This window comes from Colletotrichum scovillei (genome assembly GCF_011075155.1).
Source record: "Colletotrichum scovillei strain TJNH1 chromosome Unknown Contig00001, whole genome shotgun sequence".
Taxonomy (NCBI): domain Eukaryota; kingdom Fungi; phylum Ascomycota; class Sordariomycetes; order Glomerellales; family Glomerellaceae; genus Colletotrichum; species Colletotrichum scovillei.
Window position 1 is genome coordinate 2,274,298 of NW_023336259.1, and position 18,886 is coordinate 2,293,183.

Sequence of the window (18,886 nt, forward strand, 5' to 3'; positions counted from 1 at the left end):
GTGCCAAGGGATATGGGGGAGGGGGGGCCCAACTCTGACAGGCAGAGGAGACAACGTGAAGGAGGCCAGGAGCCAAGAAGAAACGTTGCGGGGACGTCGATCACAGGCTTCAGTAACTGCAGCATGCAGCAGACGGAAGCACGCTCAAGCTTTTGACAAAGAAAAAGCCCTGCAGATTCCACAACGGAGAGGAAAATCTGGCCATTCTTGGCTTTTCCTCCGTATGCCAGACGCCATGTGCCAGATCGGGGCCCTTGTCGCCGACACGGTCGCGAGCAACGGTAATAGATGCCGCTGCCACTCTGCATCCCTTCACCTCACCCCCCCTCTTCCCGTCGCCGCCACTGCAGGCGAACGGCATGAGAGACCTGTGAGAAGGGGCCAAGGACGACGAATGGATGACACACAGAGTTTTCCAGACGACAACAGACCCCGCCAGGACGCTCGAGATGAAATTCTGTGAACAAGCCAACCGTTGCTTGGTCCGGCCACGAGATGACGAGGCCACGAGATGACGAAGCTCGTTGGAACCTCACCATCTAGTCCATTCTCGCCCAAAGATTCATCTGCGGCCGCGAAGGACCCCTTTTCGACGCTCCGGCCAAGCCAGTGAGCACTAGAGTTGAGGAAAAAAGGAAAACACCGGACCAAAGGGTTCGTATATACGAGGCGCCCTCTTCGCACAGCATTCTATTCGAAAAACTGTAATTCGCAATTCGAACTATCAAAGATATCAACTCGAGACTCCAAGGCGCGGTATTGCATTGAGCCGCAATCGCCAAGATGTCTTTGCTGATCTACACTGGGCTAGTCAGTTGATCTGGAATGGTGCGAGAATGACTTGGTAGCGTAGGCGGGATGTGCGTTTGGATCTGCTTGCTCTGTTACATCGCGTTCTCGTCCTCTTGGCACACTTGATTGACATTCTGCTGCCAGAGCTTGGTCTCTGCAAGGTTTTGGATTAGGAGATATGCTCGTAGGCTCGCAGGGCCCGTAGTCCAAAAATGGACTCTTTGGTTTCTGGGGCTGGTGTTGAGTAGTCGAGTGGCTGGCATCGTACGGCGGCGGATTCCCTACCTCTCGCCTCCATCCCCATCCCTCGACCCCTACCCAACCGAACCGACCACTCACAGCACACACGTAGACGCAAATTGGTCCTAATCTTGAGGCGACACCATGAGGCCGAGACGATTCTGGACAGGCTGACCTTGCTTTTCTCCATGGTTTGGTAGTGCTGTCGATCGATCAGCAGTGTTTCGTCGCGTCCGGGCTGGGGTGTCTGAAACGGACAATGCGTGGGCGCCGGGATGGACGTTGGAGTGAGAGGGGCCTGCCAAAACATGCCGTTTGAGCCGCATCTGAGGCACTAAAACTGCTGGCGGGGGAGGCTATCGTAGCAATGGCGGCATCTACATGCCGCATTCTCTATGTGCCGTGGGCAATTCTTCTGGTTTTCGAAAACGTCGTTCATGGAAGAAGAGTCCGTGATGTTTCTTCTTGCGCCCATTAGCGCCCTCCCACTTTCCGAGGAAGGGGGGGACACGTCAGGTTTATAGCGTGTAACAACTGTGAATGTCAATGATCACAGATTTTGTAACACATGATTGAGGCTCAAACCAGGGCAATCTTGCCTGTCGACGGCAGGTGTTGCCGTGAGGTCAAACAGAAGAATAAGCCAGAGAAACGGCGCTCGAGCCATGGCCACTGGCTAGCAGTACCACGCCGAGGAATATCCAAGTTAGCAAGCAGGACATTTGGCATTTGGGTTTTTTCTTTGCTTGCTTTTGCCATCCCATTCGGGACCATGCGCTTACTGTAGAAAGGGTAGAGAGCGAAAGAGAGCGAGACCGGGTGTGAGTGGGCACAACCGGCCAGGCACTGCGTAGCGGAAGAGGGGGTTGAGACATGCCATCTGGAGGACGATTCGTTGGATGGGCGAGCGACTACTATGGTGTCCAGAGTGCGTTTGGTATGTCGGTTTCGTGCGAGTGCCGTAAAAGAGAGGGGACGCTGGAGATGGGATGAGTATCCACGGACGGTTGCGAGCCGGCAGGGGTCGGTGGATGGAAATCCGCGAGGGGTGTAGGAGAGGGTTTGGTATAAGACTTGGCCACGTCTTCCCCCAAAGCCTTCTCCCAACGGTCCTGTCACCTGCGGTCATCTCATCCTCCCGATCCCTTCACTTCTTTACACTCGCCTTTCTTTTATTGCGGCCGGACCGCCTTTTTTTAAACACCCCAAACGACTAAACGTTCCACTCCATCAGCCGTCAATATGCAGCTTTCATTCCTCCTCGTTCCCCTTCTGTCCATTACGGCTTTGGCCAAGGACCACAATGGCGGTGGCGGCAAGAACTCGACAGAGGCCCAGTGCAAGCGCTTCCTGAAGGGTGAGAAGTTGGTCAAGATCGCCGGCAACGATACTCTCCTCGCCGAGATCACCAACAACAACGCAACAAAGATCGACTTCATCAAGAAGAAGGCCGCCGAGGTCCAGCCCAAGCTCGACGAGGCCAAGAAGAACTCGACCTTGATGACGACCTGCGACCAGGTTCGTGCTGTTCAGCAGGAGAATGGACAGTGCCGCTTCATGAAGCGCATGGACAAGTTGGAGAAGCTGGTTGCCAATGAGACTGCCCTCAACGCTGTCACCAAGAACAACGCCACCAAGGCCGACAAGCTCAAGGCTTTCGCCCAGAAGGGCCAGGCCAAGCTCACCGACCTGCAGAAGAACACCACTCTCCTCTCGTACTGCTCCGTGCAGACCACCAAGGGAGAGTGCAAGCAGATGAACAAGTTGAAGTGAGTGACTCCTCTCAGCGCTAATACATGAGCAATACGCTAACCACAACGTCATTATAGCAAGCTTGTTGCTCTTTCCAAGAACGACACTGCCCTGAACGACAAGTTCAAGGGCAACACCACCAAGATCGAGAAGTTCAAGGCCAAGGCTGCCAAGCAGGAGGCCAAGCTCAACGCCATGATGAACAACTCAACGCTCATGGGCGTCTGCCAGCAGCTCAAGGCCGGCAACGGAGGTGGCAGCAAGGGCGGATCCAACAACAGCCAGAACGGTATCGACAGCGGCGCAGCCGGTGTCAGAGCCGCTGGCGCCCTCAGCTTGGCTGCCGTTGTCAGCGTTGTCGTCGGCCTGATGATGTAAGTCATCGGATCGGTGTGAGTTGGAACTTGTTTGCGGGGCATAAACGTGGTCGTCGGTCTCGAGTAACAATGCGGGGGGAGACCGGCGCCATCTGCCACGACCTTGATGCATGCATGCATCTTGTACAAAACCGCTGTCGATTAGCTGGGGATACATCTTAGTGTTTCACTCATTCAGATGGCTCGACGTAGACCTGACTTGGTCAGTCTGACGTTAGATGGGCTCCAAGCTATGATTATATTCATATGTAATGAGTGGCTCAAGGGTAATGTGTTGGTAGAGCAAAGAGAAAATTGGAAAGTTACAGTCGTTACCAGGTTGTCGAGTTGTGATCAATGTGTGATTTGTATAGTCCCGAGTTTCCGCAATCGATTCTCAAGAGTCTATGTCGTTGTACCAATTCGTTCGATTCTTCTATTAGCTTGGCTTCTGGTACTGAATACTATTTTGCCAAATGTTTCCCGTAGAATTACCAAGTCCGAGATTGACATGCTCATTAGGATGGTGTGTCAGGTGGTGGGCAATCTATGGGTTGATGGAATTTCAAAATGCGCTGGAATGACATTAGCATGGTAACTTAGACATCAATGATTGATCGTCATACCGACTTTGCAAGAAACAAAGAACTAGAGAAAACTTGGGAAGCAATTTACTGAATGCTCTGCTTGACGGCAAAAGATATGGCGAGTAGCGCCTGAAAAGCTCCTGTAGGCGTTTCAGACTCGAGGGTCATAACGCTCATCAAAGTCAGTAGATGTCTCGATGATACTGTTCGATTTACAACATACCTGTTTGTGGCTCCTTAAAAACAACTAGAAAAGCCTTTTATCCATCCAAACCAGAAGAAAAGAATATGAAAAGAAATTCACTACATGTCGAAGTAGTCGCATGGCACATCCAGGAGACCACTGTCAATGTCTGTACCGGAAGTGATTGCCGCAAGTCTCTGTTGTAACTCACCATGGAAGGCCGCTTTTTCAGCAGAAGTCCAGGGCAGTATGGGGGACCAACGAGCAGGAGGTCTAGTTCGGCGTCCCCGGCGACTGCCGGTCCGGCCGCCCCTGACCTCTGGTCTAGAATTGGAACCCCGGGTCTTCCTAGCGTTCCGGGTTCGCCGAAGCAACGGAGTGCTTGTAATATCGTCGTCGTGGCTATTCTTCTGTAACTCCGCTCCGAAAGTCAACGCTTTCTGTAAGGTGGGCGATGCGGTGGAGTTTCCGGGAGAAGACGGAACGGGATCACGGTGAATGTCGTTGTCGTCGTTGATTTCGGCGACGGTAGAGAGGCGAGCGACAGGAGATGCGGTCAGCAGACTCCACGTGGGGCTTCGGACATCCGTCGGGAAACATTTGCTACTCTCCGCAGCTTCATTGTCGTCAGGAATATGGTCGTCTGGAGCATGGTCGCCTGCAATCTGGTTGTCTGGAATCTGGCCGTCAATCTTATTTGCGAGATCGCCCGCACCTGCCGTCGCTTCGCGTGAGGGCCCCTCGATAGTGACGCCTTCGCTGTGATGGACTGAATTCTGGACATCATGCGATTGAGCTCTCAGAGTCTCAGCACAGTCGCTCAGGCTTGGGGCAGCCGAGCGACGGAACTGAGGCTGTGGTGTGACGAGACGATACTCTGAGTAGCTGCCTTGCAGGTTCTCCGTTGCCGTCTTTGGCTTGGGTGTCGGGGCCAGTGATCGGCGGAATGGGGGAGGTTCGACGATACCGACCGACACTGAGCTTCGATACGAGCCTGGGGAGATTGTAGAGGAGAAGACGGAAGATCTTCTAGACTGCGGCGTGCTTGTCTGAGCTGGTTGAGGGTCATCGTCTTGAAAACACTCTGTGATTGCTTGAGGGGAGAAGAACGCAGGAGAGATGTTGAAGATGCTGATAGCTTTGATGGTAATGTCGTGGGTGTCTGCAAAGGTCCTGGAGTGTGTATCTTCTGCCTGCGCAAGAAAGTTTCTAAGAGACTGTCAGTTCCTCTATCTTTTGCTTGAAGTAATGAATGCCCTGGAAAGAGTAAGAATTACTTGTAAGAAGCCGGGCGTTTGCAAGAGAAGAAAACAGAGAACGTGGTAATATTTGGTTAGTTGGCTCCGGACGCCAGAGTGGAGGAGAGGGCCAATGTGAGGAGGGAGCGGACGGGCGGAAGGAAAAGGAGATGAGTTAAACGACATGGAAGGAATCAGATTTCGAAACTGACTGCCAGCTCAGTCGATTTTCGAGTCGGTACCAAGCAGTGATATGGCTTAGGAAGGAGCGGTCGCGAGAAAGCCTGGGGCGCCTTCCTCAACCCAGAATCGCTCGACCTTCCTACTAAGCCTCGAAAGAAACGGCCTGAAAGGTAAGATAAGATCTAGCGAAGGTAATGGACATTGTGCCAGCAAAATGAAGGTTCGATAATAGAAGATCTGTATTGATAATTATTTATACGAGAGTAGCCTTGAGAGTCTGTCTTCGCAAGTCTACGGGTCACAATTGATACCTAAGGGGATTCTATGAAGCACCCTGTATGGTTTTCTTATCGACCCAATTCCAAAGTCGACATATTTCAGGCAATAGAGATATATACCAGACCTGGAGTGTACTATTAGCAATGCGTCAGGATCTATAAGAATAAGTTATCGCGACTCCCTGTCCACTAACTGGGCCAAGGTTCTCGCCTAACATGCGAAAAGATAAGTAGTTTGTAATAGTTCCAAATAAACAGTGATCAACCTCATCACTGCATTTTCCTATCGTACACCTATCACACTGATATCTAAAGGGTACAAGAGATTCCCAGCGCCTTCCAGTAGAGCCGTCATTGTAGTTATCCGACTACGACAAAGCTCTTAATGGCGTTCACAGCAGCGCGTTCCGCTGAGCCCTCGACAATCATGGTCGACACCTTGAGGACCTTGTCGCCCTCAACAAGGGGAATCAAAATGCTCTTCCCGTCCTCGTGCTCAAAAAAGGGACACGGAAGCACTTTCCAACGCCCGTCTTGCGTCCCCTGAATCCAATTGACGAGGTGTACCTTTTTATCGTTCTCTAGCGTTGCATCGTCAGCGATTGTTCGGTCCTTCTTATACACCCTCAATCGTCTGGTAAACTGCTTAATGTGCTCAGGCATATCCTCGAGGGGTACGGCGTCCACCTGTCCCAACTTGATTCTCTTCTCCGTGCCCGTGGTCTGGTTAATCGCAGAGGACCACACGCCGCCCAGCACGCGCTGCCGCGTAGCAATCTCCTCGGTGGTCCACTCCGACCAAGCAATCCAACGGTCGTGGTTTGTGATCTTCGGCGCGTGCTGAGGTGCTCCGAATGAGCCCTCCATGAACCCCCCGGTGGATTGTCTCCAGCCGACGTTCACGTGCGGAGGGACGTGGAGACCTCGACGTAGGCCGTCGACGAGCATTTCGGCAGCCGGCGGCGTGACAATGTCGAGCAGTTCTTGCGTGCTGCAGTTTTCTGGAATCGGGATGCCTGGGAGCGGTGTCTGGGCCAGAATGTCGCCGTGATCGAAGTCGTTGTGGTCCAGTGTCTGAAGTGTAATGCCTGTGTGCGTGCGTCTTTGTAGGAGCGTATGTTGGAGGGGCGCGGGGCCGCGGAAGCTGGAAGGTTTGGTGGTTAAGAGGGCTGTGTGACGATAGGGAGGCAAACGTGGATGAGAACTCACTCTGGGAGCAGTGATGGGTGAACGTTCAACCCTCCGTATTTTGCCATCTTGAGTAATCTCGGCGGCACGAAAAGACCAAAGGAGACGGCAATGATTAGATTGAAGTCACTGGGCGGCTGCGTACGTCAGTTTGATGGTACTTGGGAGATAGGAAAAAGGAGCCGCAGTACCTGCCACTTGGTAAAAGTGTCTCTCACGTGAATCGGTAAACTGAGTTGCTGAGCGAGGGTCTTTAACGGAACTATTACCAGTTGTCAGCTCACTACCTAATCATCCACTTTCATCAACCTCATGAGTCTAGGCGGCGTGCACATACCCTCACGAACATTCTTCATCCCTCTCCCCGACGGCTTGCTCGGTCGAACAACGACCTCCAGCGACTCAATGAGTTCCGGGGTCCGCTTCCTTTCCGCGGTCAGCGCGGTCAGCGCCGCGCAGCTGAAGTTGTCCGAGCCGCAGAAGAGGATCCGGAGCGGGTCCGAGACGCGGCCGGCGCCGGTCGTTGCGCCGGAGTAGAATCGAGCGCCCGACCGGCACGTCGTTGCAGCTCGCACCCGCGCAAAGGCGGCTGATCGGAGGGCCAGCCACGTCATTATGTCGAATGATGCTCTAATTATTTGCGAGACATTTTAAGTCGTGTAAGGTTTCTTATCCACGGGTGCGGTATTCGCGCTTCAACCGACGTATCTTTTCTTAATAGCCTTCAACGTCTCCTGAGATGCTGAGTAAAAGTGGATCTTGAACGGTATGACACCTCAGAGTTGAGGGTGTACGGGTACATGCATTTGAGTATCTTATGCATCAATCGGGGTGAACCAGCTTGATCGTCCTGGGATATCGGAAGGAGTCAATGTTAGGCTGATGACTGGAAATAGACATTGATAAACGCACAGATAAATGAAAAGAAGGCAAAGAAGCAGATAGTTTTCGAGCGAGAAGTAAAGATTCGGCTTGACTGACGTTATAGGCCATAGCTTCTTGTGATCTACTATTGAGGCTGTACTGCAAAAAAATGTTTCCACAAAGTCCGTCCATTTGCAGAATTGCAGCGAATCAATGTTGCTGATATGTATTCAATTGTATGTCAATGATTCTACGAGACCGCCCAGTCGCAGGCGACGATCCATCTACCGTCTTGTAGCTCAATCTCCCACGCAGGCTGGGAGATCGCAACCACACTACCCACGATGACAGGAGCCTTGTGTCCCAGGCCCGTCAACTGTCCCTCCCCAGCCAGCATAAGCCGCGCCCCAATCTCTTCTCTTACACCCCCGTCGCCCACGATCCTTCGTCCCCGAACAAGGTACATTCTGTTTCCATGACGAGCTTCGTCAACAGCAATGCGCATGACCAAATCCGCCGGACGGTCACCGCCCGTCCAGCCCTTGACCTCTGCCAGCCAAGTCTGCAGCTCTGCCGCGAGGCCCCCGGCGACGTACTTTGCGCCTCGTCGCTGGGGCGAGAACGCCTCCGGGAGGCCTTCCTGTCGAATGACTTCGGATTCGGACGGCTTGAAACGAGGGGCGCGATGAAAGGTCGGCTGCGTCTTGACTGAGTCTCCTGCAGCGCGCTTGGGAACAACCAAGCCGTCCTCAGTCTTGGGCGCATTCTCGCGGAAGGGAAGCTCATCATCAGCATCTGGCAGCTGCTCGTCACCGTATCCGCTTTCTTCAGGAAGAAGTTCTTCCTCTTCATATCCCATGGCAACATCTTCCTTGGGCTCCTCCTGCCAGCTCAATGCTGGCGAGACGGAAATCCTTCTCCTCTTTGGTTTCCTCTCCTCAGTCTCGCTGTACAGAACACTAGGAGGCTCCGACTCAATCTCGATCGAATCGTTCACCGCGACGACCATCGGCGGCAGCTCATCCTGGTCCTCCTCCGTCGGCGAATCGCTACCGACGTCAGAGTCGATGTCAATCCTAGGATTCTGCCTCTGCGTCCCAGCTCCTAGCGTCGGTCGCGTCGCCGAGACGGGCGCATCTGTCGGGGAACTATCCAGAACATCGTGGATCGGGTCTCGGTGTCTCGACGGCCGAAGTGAACCAGGGAACACGGGCGTCGCGGGAGGTCGCTGAGTCGATGACGGAGGGGCGAACCGGGGCGTGGGCTGGAAGCGCTGGCTGCCGGCGAAAACGGGCGGGCCGCTGCCTGGTGTCTGCTGCTGCGACCCCGGAGGTCTTTTGGAAAGCAGAAATCGACGAGGTGTAGGTGTCTGCAAAGAGGGTTAATCAGCGACGGTCCGTGGCGCAGTGATCGGAAGACTCACTGATGGCGGTGGTTGCGTCATTGGGGTCAGCCAAATGGACCGCGTCTTCGTCTTGGAAATTCAGAGGCGAGAAGAGGCGCGTTCATCGCGTAGGTCTTCTCTCTAGAGATGCGCAATATCAAGCGGGCTGGATAGGGGGTACCGACGGTGAGTTGATGTGAAGGCACAAGCTGGCGGCGGAAGCTTTGCAGGCGATCGCATGGAGCACATGGAGTCGCGTTGAGCACTGCAGGCGTCATCGCCAAAGGTGGTAGGTGGGGGAGTGCCTAACTTTTGCTACATGCATAACCCCTTTATGCAACCAGTTCATCATCTCAACACAATGGCTTCTTAGAACTTATTAAGCTCCCAGGTAAATAGCGAAGAACTATTATAAAACATTGTTACTGATGGTTTATTCCGGAATAGATTATTCTCTCCAATTTGGCTCATAATCTCCTGCAGGCAGAAAGATGCGTGGTTTCGGAAAATAGGGACTCAGCTTTCTGAAAGGCAAGGTGAACATTACGAAGAACATGCGAGCGCTCAGGAGATCTGTACTTAATAATCTAAACTGACGGTGATTTCAAATAATTTCTAAGTGGATTGACTTGATGAGACCCAATGTCACGAATACGAATAAGGTCTCTTAGACTTCAGCCATAGAGGCACAGTCCTGAGGGTTCATAGAGCTTGCAATGATCTCTTTTGGGACTGATCAACTTTACCGAGGGTGTTGAAATTCGCCATTCTAAGGACTCAGAAGTATTCCAGGTTCGGCAGACTTTTTCAAAATGCAACTCTCTCAGTTCACTTGGTTCGCTTTGTATTTTCGTGAGAGAGAAAAAAGGAAGACTTGAGAACAACGCATTGATGTACAAGATGTTCATCCAAACAATGCATTTCACATGAGAATTGTCATAATCGGCACTTTCAAGCTATCGCATTGGCCAGCGGAAGTTCGACAACACAACTTTCCTACCAACCAAACCCCCTTGTTTCACCGGAAACCATTTCACTGCGATTTTGACCACACCGTAGGCCCTCTAGGTATTGTTAAGACCACCGCCATCATTGCCTTGAAATGTAGAAAGGAGAGCCTTCAAACTCAATCTCAAAACTGAATGCTTAAGGAGGGAACAACCAAACGTGGACAATACACTACTAGAGAGTTCTAACCTGGACTGGATACAACTACAGAGCCAAACATAGCAACTGCCCGGCGGGAAGAACGGCTGACCTACAGATACGATCAAACGCTCCCCATGTCAAACCCGATACCCATATCGATCACGTCTCACAACCGCACGCAGCAAGCCGCCTGCACGGCCAAGATGCGAAAGAAAGAAGGGGAAAACATCCCGAACTCGTACACGTCACGCACGCAGCTATCCTACCAGCCTACCCAAACTTACCTCGCCTTATCCCATGGCTGGCAACACAAGAAGTTGACGTGGCCCGGGGCGCCGGCTGTCCGCAATACGGTAGATGCAAGTCCCGTGCCACGACGTGGCATGTATCGGAGAATATTCGTATCCTTTAGTAGGTATCCTCTGCTTACATGCCCCCTCTATAGAGGATCAGATGAACTTTTGTGTAACGGAACAGGCTGGATGTATCCGCCACAGGCTTGCCATCAACCCGAAGTTTCTTTCCACTAACAAATATCTTAACAGTGTAACTCGACTCTAGCCACTGGGACAGGTCCTGATTTCCACCCTACCAGCCCAAAGATCTATCCGCTCACTCTGTATTTCGATTACAAAGTGACCATATTGTTGTACAGTATTGGCAACTAGCTATTCAAGCCTTCTTCCGCTCGTCCCACCTCCTAACAATATCCCCTATGAAATCCCTCCCATTCTCAACCCCCTCAACCTTCAACTCCTCCGCCTCAACCCTCCCCTGCCGAATCCTCGCCTCGGCAACAACATCCCCCACAGGCCTCTCCCCCATAGCCCTTGCACAAGAAAGATCCAGCTGCCGTAGCGTGATACCCACCCCGCCAACCAGGACATTAGCAAGCGCCATAAGCACCCTCAGAAGCGCGAGCGGCACCTCAAGGACCACCCTCAGCAAGCTTCTCCTGCTTCCGGCCCCCTTTTCTCCTCCTTGTCTTCCGTCCGCCAGGAAACGCGCCGGCTGCGTCACGACAGAAGCGAGCTCGACAAAGGGCGCGGATAGGAGGAAGAGGAGCATACGCGGGTAGGAGTACAGCCGCGGGTTACTAGCGTAGAGCTTCGGCTCGAAAGGCGAGGCGAGTTTGTAGAGGATGAAGTCGAGTAGGTTGAAGAGGCCAAACGCTACGGCGGCCAGGATCGTGAGGGGAGCTTCAGTTACTAAGAGTCAGTCGTAATCTCAACCTCGCAAGCGAAAGAAACAGCATCGTGAGAAACACGAAAAAGCAGCAAAACTCACCTCTCAAAACATGAAGTCCAAACCGTCCCCATCTCCCCGTCCTCCCGTCGGCAGCAACACTCCCAAACGCATTTTGCACACCAAGAACCAACCCCGTCACCGGGTCCCCAGGCCCGGTCAAATCAGGCCACTTGACCACCTCCAACACCTTCAAATCCTCCCTCCTAACCCTCCCACTCTCAACAAGAACATGCGCCGCAACAGCAGACAACTTCCTCTCTCCTCCCTCTCCCTTCCCCGTCGAAGCTACCCTCCAAACAGCAGGCCGTCCATCATAAACAACACATCTCCCCTCCCTTTCATAAACCCTAACCGTCTCAAGCACCTTCTCAACACAAACCTCCTCCCCAGGCCTCTCCCTCTTCACAGCATCCGCAAACCTCTCCGCGGCAGCCGCATACCCCGGCTTCAGAAGCTCCCTCAGCCCTTCCTCGAACCTCTCGCTGTTCATCTCCGCCAACCCGTACTTTGCCTCCGGCCCGCACCCGACAGCGTGGATTCTCGAGCCCCAAAACGGCTGGTCCCCGGCAACGGGCACCACGAGCGTAGGCCGCCCGCTCCGGAGCGCCATGGCCGTCGTCCCGCTTCCCCCGTGACACACTACGGCCCTGACCCGGGAAAATAGCCACGCGTGCGGTGCTTCGTCGAGGATGAAAATGTGTGACATGTCTCTCTTTCCACCCGCCCCGCCGTTCGCCTGCCTCTCATCATCCCCGACATTACCCTCACCCTCGCCGTCATCCCCCTTTCCACCCCGTCCAACATCCTCCTTGACAAGATTAGACCACCCCTTCCCAACAACAGCCCTGACTCCGACCCTCCTCGCCGCCTCAAAGATCCCCTCAAACACGTCCTGCGCATTCGCAAACGACATGCTCCCGAACCCGATATACACCGGCGGCGTCTCCGGATCCGCCTCTAGGAAGGCAGCCAACTCCGGGGAAGGCGTATACTCTGACGGCACGTCCTCGAATACAAATCCCGCGACGTCGATGTTGTCCGCCCAGTCTGACGGCTTCGGGAGCAGCCTCGGCGACCAGAGGTACGTGCAGGGGACGTTCATCCTGTTGTACTGGCTCAGCCACCAGGCGGGGGACATGCTCTCCAGGCCCATTACGTTGACGCGGACGTCGATGATGACGGATTTCATTGCTTCGAGGAACCTATTGTCGGTGTGTCAGTCAAAGGGCACAAAATGAGCCCCCAATCCTTCTTAGCTATCACTTCGCCTTGCCGTAGCTCCTCTGTGATGATATGCTCAACTCAAAGGGGGGAATGGCTAAGAAAAAATCGTGGAAAACGATACATTAAGAAGAAAAGAACTGAAAAGGGGAAGAAGAATAGGAAAGACTCACATGAAATCCTGAACCCACCAGGACAAAACATTCTTCCACCGGCTAGGCCCCTTCAAAGCCCACCCAGCCTGCGAATGCGGCACCTCCCTCGAGAAAATCCTCGGATTCATCCCAAACAGGTGCAACGGCACACCCAGCCTCGCCGCCGCAGACGTCTGGTTATACACATGCATCGTAGACATGACCAAATCCGCCACAAACGCTCCCCTCTCCTTTCCTTCTCCTCCTCCTCCTCCTCCTCCTCCTCTACTCTCGACGCCATCCTCACCATCATGATCAAACCCAAACCCATCAACGCAAGCCCCCCACCACCGTTCCCCCATCTCCCGAAACTCCTCCCGGATCACCGGCACAAGCGCACTCAGCTCCTTCCGCGGAAGCAACCGCCTCTCCATCATGGTCTTGATGTCAGTCCTGCCGATCCCGTAGAACCCGACCCCCGCGGCCTCGACGGCGGCGCGGTACGGCGGGTGGCTCGCGATGCGGACGCGGTGGCCGTGCCGGCGCTGCAGGAGCTTGGCGACGGCCAGGGAGGGCTGGAGGTCGCCGCGCGAGCCCATGAAGAGGATGACGATGTTGAGGCGCATCGTTGTGCCCGGCGGAAGATCAGCGACCGGGTACGGATCACCCTTTGGCGTTGAAATGGAGCTTGACGTCGTCATTTCGTTGGATGTTGATGCCGCGGCGCTGGGGTGATGCGTATCTCTGTTTTGGATATGCTCTCCAAGGGACATGATGAACCGCAACGACCCACGAATGACAATGGTCGCATCGTAGTCAAGGCAGGGTCACCCACATCTATCCATCAATCACGGAGTACAATGTTGCAAGAAACACGGAAAAAAAACATATTGATAATAAGTCACGTTGTACGGATTGTTCGGTGCTTGCTTCTTCTCCTATTCCTCCGAAATCTTACGTGAGGCGCTAATCAAACCTAGGTAGCTTTTTTTTCTATTACAACTGGGCGCAGGCCAATGAAAAGCCTCGATACACGATTGCCCTGGCCTGGAAATGTTTAGGTAGGCAACAGACCGAACAAAGCAATACTCCAAAGTTGTAGTCAACCAACACCGCCCGGGACCACACAATATCGCGATTCCGTGTTCATGGCCAGCCCGTGACCCGCATATTTCACGGGTGGCCGGACCCGTGAGGGTAGTGTAATCAACCCGGGCCTTTGCGTCCGGAAGGTTGGGGGGCCCACCACTGGGAGTGTGTTCGGGGAGCTCTCGGCGTCCCATGGACCAGGGAAGAGGGGACAAGGACAGTTGCACATGTCGTCTCTTATTCGGATTCGCCACCTTCATCTTCACTCACGGACCAATCCACCATCGTCATCTCTTCAAGAAGGATGTGTGTGGTTGTCACAGATCAATCAAGGCATATTTCTCTGGTCCGTTTTGTTTTTCGCCATACTGGACAGATTCAAAGTTCAGACTGCACGCCGAAAGGTGCCCTGATCCCTGGCCTCTTCAGGCCGCCGATGCGAAGGTAAAGAGAAGAAGAAGAAGAAGTTTAGGAGGAGCACAGATAGGTGTGCGATCGGACGTGCCCTCCATCCTCTTTTCTCTCTCGAGTCTTGTCTCTTGTGGCCCGCCTCCCAACTTTTCGGTTTCGCCATCAGACGATGACACATGTGAGACTATAACGCCGGATGGGAAAGTCGAGAAAGACCGACGGGGAACAGATGGAGTTACATCTGTCCACCACGTCTGAAGTCTCCTCGGGCGGTCGACGCAAGGGGCAAATGACAATGGAGAGAAGGAGAGGAAAAGTCTGATGGTCGAATGGACAGGCTCTCTCTCTCAAACCGTTGCTGTGAGACGCACAGCAACGCTACGACGTTACGACCGACTGACTCGAAAGGGAAACCCAATGTTGTTTTTGTCTCGAGCAGTCACAATTTTAGTCAAAGGGCTTAGCGAAGGGCACTCTCAGCTTCCAGAATACGAAAAGAATGAAACAAACAACGTTGCCCAAAGGCCTCAGACAGGTGACTTGCTGCTTGTTGTGCCCACGGGCCCTTCGATAGAAGCTCTCAGTCTTCTATATTCGGCAGCGGCGTTTGTCTCAAGTCGCGGACGGAAATTGGAGGATCTTGTGGGGGATGAGATAGCGGCTGAACCAACCGAGGGCGGTCCGGTAGATCGAGTTCGCTTGCTCAAGCATTCGGCTCATCACCACGGATGACTATCTGCCTGACTCGCTAATCTGCGACCATGCTGGTGACCGATGGTCAATGTCGATGAGCCGACCGCAAAGGACGGGGCAAAACATGAGTTGACTTGTCGTGTCGTGCATGCCGCCATAGCCATAGCCATAAGCCTCATTTGGCATCTGAGGCCTTCAAACACTTTTTTGGTATGTTCAATGGCTTTGAGACACGCTTCAAAGCCTTCGAGGAACACCGCATGCCTCGCTACTATTGACCAAGGCATTTGCATTGTATCGAGCCAAGTACGTAAAGAGCGCGCAGTAGGCCAGGCGCAACCAGACCAAGGTTGGTTAACCTTAACGTTAGCGGCCTTCCACTGCAGGCACCTGACACGCCTCTGCCGACCGCTCGCACGTACTGGTGCATACGGGCCATGTTGGTCTCGCGGAATATTTTGTGATTCGGGCACCGACGGGGGTTAGCAAGGCGCCGCCTCTGCAACGTGTGTGCAATGGCGCATGGCCGTAAGCAGAATTTGGGACGGCGTCGGTCCACAACACTTCCAGCGTCGTAGTCGCAAGGAACAGGCCGCTGAAGAATACTCCTCGTCCCCTCGTCGTTCGAACTCTTGGGGCCACCAGAAAGATCCGCGAAGAAGGGAGGGAGACGGAGAACTGGAGATGGTGTGAAGCTCGTGCTGGCAAATGACAGCGACAAGTGGCAGTGGCTTGGATGAGTGACACTGGAGTAGGTCCCGAGTCTTTCTTCGTATCATGATGGCGTTAGTGCAGAGGATAAAAGTTGAGATGAAACCATTGTAAATCACTCGAGACCGGGGTCTGAGGGTGCAAGCTCGAGAGGTTGTCGCTTCGAGATGATCGGCGCAGGGATATCGCCCTGCAGCAGTCCTTGTCAGAGGTTGTTGACCTGGGCTGGCTTTGGAGTTTGGCCGGCTGGTCTGTCGGCGGCCACAGAGGGCCTGGAGACAGCTGAGTCCTGTCTCGTCCGTCTGCGGGTATCTTTTCTTAGAGGCCTCGGGCCCGAGACCGAAGGGTAAGGTGTCGAAGGCGAAGAGCTAGGAACAGCATCCACTAATCAAGCCTCTCAGACGAAGACGTGTCGTCCGTAGCTTGATAGCGTCGTAGGGCGGGCAGGCGCTTGGTTTTTCCTTACTGTGTCGTAGAAATGAGGGTAAAAAACTAGATGAAGCTGGTGTCGGTACCGGTGCCCATGGTTTCCGGGTGCGCCCTGGAGCTAGACCTTGTCGAACCAAGCTTCCGTGGGCCGAGTTTGCGTCGCATCCCTCTCCGTCAACTCATCTTCTGCGCGGAAGCCAAGCTTGAGGCACCTTAGCTGCTACCAAGACAACTTACTTGAGGCCATGGAAAAGGCGCTAGGTGGCACCCATCGTCTTTAGTGGGTGGACTGGCCACGATCCGGCGCATCTCGCAACGTGTGCGATGGGTGCCTGTGCTCACCGACTTTCGTCAGCGAGGCGTGAAGCAAACTTGGGAAGAGGGCGGAAGAAGAACGCGGAACAGAGAGGGCGAGAGAGCGGGAGAGCTAGTCATTGCTTGATCGGAGCCGGTCCAGACCTTGGTCGGTCAGCAAACAGCTGGCTAGTGTGGGCTATTGGTCGCTCAAGATGATGATTGGTGATGATGGACGATGCGATGACACTTGTCAGCTGCTGTTGTTGATTCTGATGCTTCCGCCAGCAACGGGCAGGATCAGAGACGGTAGCGGAACGAGTAGAAACGCTGCTGGAGCCTGCCATATTCCGTCAAGCTAGGACTGAGCCCTCTGAAGGGGGAAAGGAGCTCGAGACTCTGCATCTGCGGGTGCTTCGGCGTGTCAAGCCAGCGTCTGGTCTTCTGACAATCTCGCATCGCACGCCGATATTGTTCTGGCGTCTCATGGCCCCGACGCAAGCTTGTTTCTCTTTGGACGTTTTGCGATGGCCGTTTTATCCCGAAGTAGAAGTGCCATAGGTAGGTACATAGTCACATAGTGCAGCTGGTGGCGTGTGGAATCTTGGTTTCCGTCTTTCGGACCTCGCAGATTTTGGATCTTTCGTCCCGTGTGCGGCGGCCGGAAGCTGAGGTTATCCGCTGCAAGCTGGACAAGATTGGGCAAAGCGAGACAAGCCTTCCATCACACTGAAGTGTAAAAGACGATGATGACTGGGGGTGGTAGAGAAGCGTGAAGAGGTCGGAGGGAGCTGGGGTGACCGTTGGAGGTGTTCCTGAGTCTTTCGCCCAACGTTCCATTGCTGTCTCCAATGACAAGAGGAGTGGACATCAGCTGAAACATCTGCAGCTTCTTGGGTGGAGACTTTGGACCCACCTTCAAACCCAGAGAGTCCACACCTTCCTCCTTCCTCCTTCCATCACACCCAGGGGAGCAGGTACGTATCTTTTCTCTGTCATCGTGAACAGGAGGGAGGGGAAAGAGCCACCTCGTGGAGCATACCTAGGTACCTAGGTAGGTAGGGGAAGAATGGAAGGGGCGGGGGATGTACCAGGACAGGTCCCCGTCCTCAGGCTTCCTTCCATCTTGCACCTGCCTCGGACGGATACTTTGTCATGGTTTTTGTCTCGTCAACGTCCTTCACTTTTTGTCTAGGTTGCTTGCCCTTCACGATGGCACTAGCTCCGTTGGCTGACTGACTGGGCTCGACTAACGGCAAGGCATGTGTGTCATGTCTAGGTATTGTGGTGAAAGTAAATGGGAGAGAGTGCGTATGTGTGTGCCTTGTGTCCTGTGCACACTTGCGTAGCCTCTACGGATACGTGGTTGGAAGGAAGGATTCAATCGACCGATGTGCTGATGGGATGGCCAAAGATGGGACAGATGACATACTGGTTGGTTCTATAGAGAGGGAAATGCCCTGTATCAAGACATCTTGTTTGAAGGAAGATGCTGGCTATCGCCACTGTGGTTTATTGTAAGTCGTAATGGTGGTAATGGGCTTTTTTGCAATATGGCCTTTCATGCCGCGAGACTGCAATTATTCACCATGTGCTTTTCTTGGAACAGAATAAGAACGTAAATTAGTTAGACTCTAGCCACAGAGTCCGTGGTAAATGCCGTATGATTAGGTGAGTTATTCTGAGCTTCTTACCCCATCCCACCATGTTCAGGACTCAGGAGACACGTCCAAGTATAGTCACGACCCCTGCACCACTTTGCCCCTCACCTTGCTCTACCGTGGTCCGTAACAGACTCGTCCATATTACCGTCCATGTATACATGTATACTCCGTACTGATAGTGGAGGCTAAGAATGCTCCAGGAGCAAGACAGAAAGGGGAACCTCGCCCGGCCCAACTTCGTTTCGTAATCCTCGTGATGCTTTGTGTTGTTTTCAGCCATGGGAACTTGGGAGGGAAGGCAGGTCCCGCGAGAAGAGACGTCACTCTCTCAGGCACCAAACTCCAAGGCCCACGGGTACGGCGTGCCTCCCTGATGTGGATGCGACGTATCGGTACCTTGGGCATGGAGACGACGGATGACTGACGGCGGGCGCCGGCCCACGGAAGGAGACGTCCCACCTCTTGTCGTCCCACCACTGCCCGGCCCCCAAAGGAAGGAAAGGACTTCCACTACTCCGTAGGTACGTAGTAGGTAGGTATGGACGGATGGAAGGGCTGGACTTGGCAGGCAGCGGGAGAAGTAGCCCCTTCCCTTCCACCCAGTTCGACCCCTCAAAGCCCGATTCTGAGTTGACCTCATCTTCATCTTAGTGTAGTAGGCACACAGGCGCGTTATGTGTTAGTTATGTATGTATAGAAAAAAAGCCGTATGCAGAGCCATCGTACTCTCCATTTTTGCCCACTCACCTTTGTCACTTAGAAAGTTGTGAACCCCCAACTTAATATTCGACCCATCA

At 53.6% G+C, this 18,886-nt stretch overlaps 4 protein-coding genes across 4 annotated transcripts; 1 reads left to right on the forward strand and 3 right to left on the reverse strand.

The window, feature by feature from the left end:
• Nucleotides 1-2,274: 2,274 nt before the first annotated feature.
• Nucleotides 2,275-3,162, forward strand: HER10_EVM0008758 (uncharacterized protein; the record flags this gene model as incomplete). Its single annotated transcript, XM_035478268.1, has 2 exons — nt 2,275-2,801; nt 2,862-3,162. 2 exons carry the CDS (start codon nt 2,275-2,277, stop codon nt 3,160-3,162), a joined length of 828 nt encoding a protein of 275 aa, XP_035338682.1.
• Nucleotides 3,163-5,970: 2,808 nt separating this feature from the next.
• Nucleotides 5,971-7,467, reverse strand: HER10_EVM0009012 (formyl transferase; the record flags this gene model as incomplete). The annotated part of the gene is made up of 4 exons (XM_035478515.1): nt 7,136-7,467; nt 6,990-7,060; nt 6,820-6,935; nt 5,971-6,754 (listed from the first exon to the last, which is right to left on the reverse strand). Exons 1-4 carry the CDS (start codon nt 7,410-7,412, stop codon nt 5,971-5,973), a joined length of 1,248 nt encoding a protein of 415 aa, XP_035338708.1. The 5' UTR covers nt 7,413-7,467.
• A 445-nt stretch (nt 7,468-7,912) lies between these two features.
• Nucleotides 7,913-9,297, reverse strand: HER10_EVM0006552 (uncharacterized protein; the record flags this gene model as incomplete). Its single annotated transcript, XM_035476135.1, has 2 exons — nt 9,086-9,297; nt 7,913-9,031 (listed from the first exon to the last, which is right to left on the reverse strand). Exons 1-2 carry the CDS (start codon nt 9,104-9,106, stop codon nt 7,913-7,915), a joined length of 1,140 nt encoding a protein of 379 aa, XP_035338462.1. The 5' UTR covers nt 9,107-9,297.
• A 1,570-nt stretch (nt 9,298-10,867) lies between these two features.
• On the reverse strand, nt 10,868-13,714 carry HER10_EVM0003761 (glycosyltransferase family 28 domain-containing protein; the record flags this gene model as incomplete). The annotated part of the gene is made up of 3 exons (XM_035473425.1): nt 12,838-13,714; nt 11,483-12,645; nt 10,868-11,394 (listed from the first exon to the last, which is right to left on the reverse strand). Exons 1-3 carry the CDS (start codon nt 13,569-13,571, stop codon nt 10,868-10,870), a joined length of 2,424 nt encoding a protein of 807 aa, XP_035338213.1. The 5' UTR covers nt 13,572-13,714.
• Nucleotides 13,715-18,886: the final 5,172 nt, after the last annotated feature.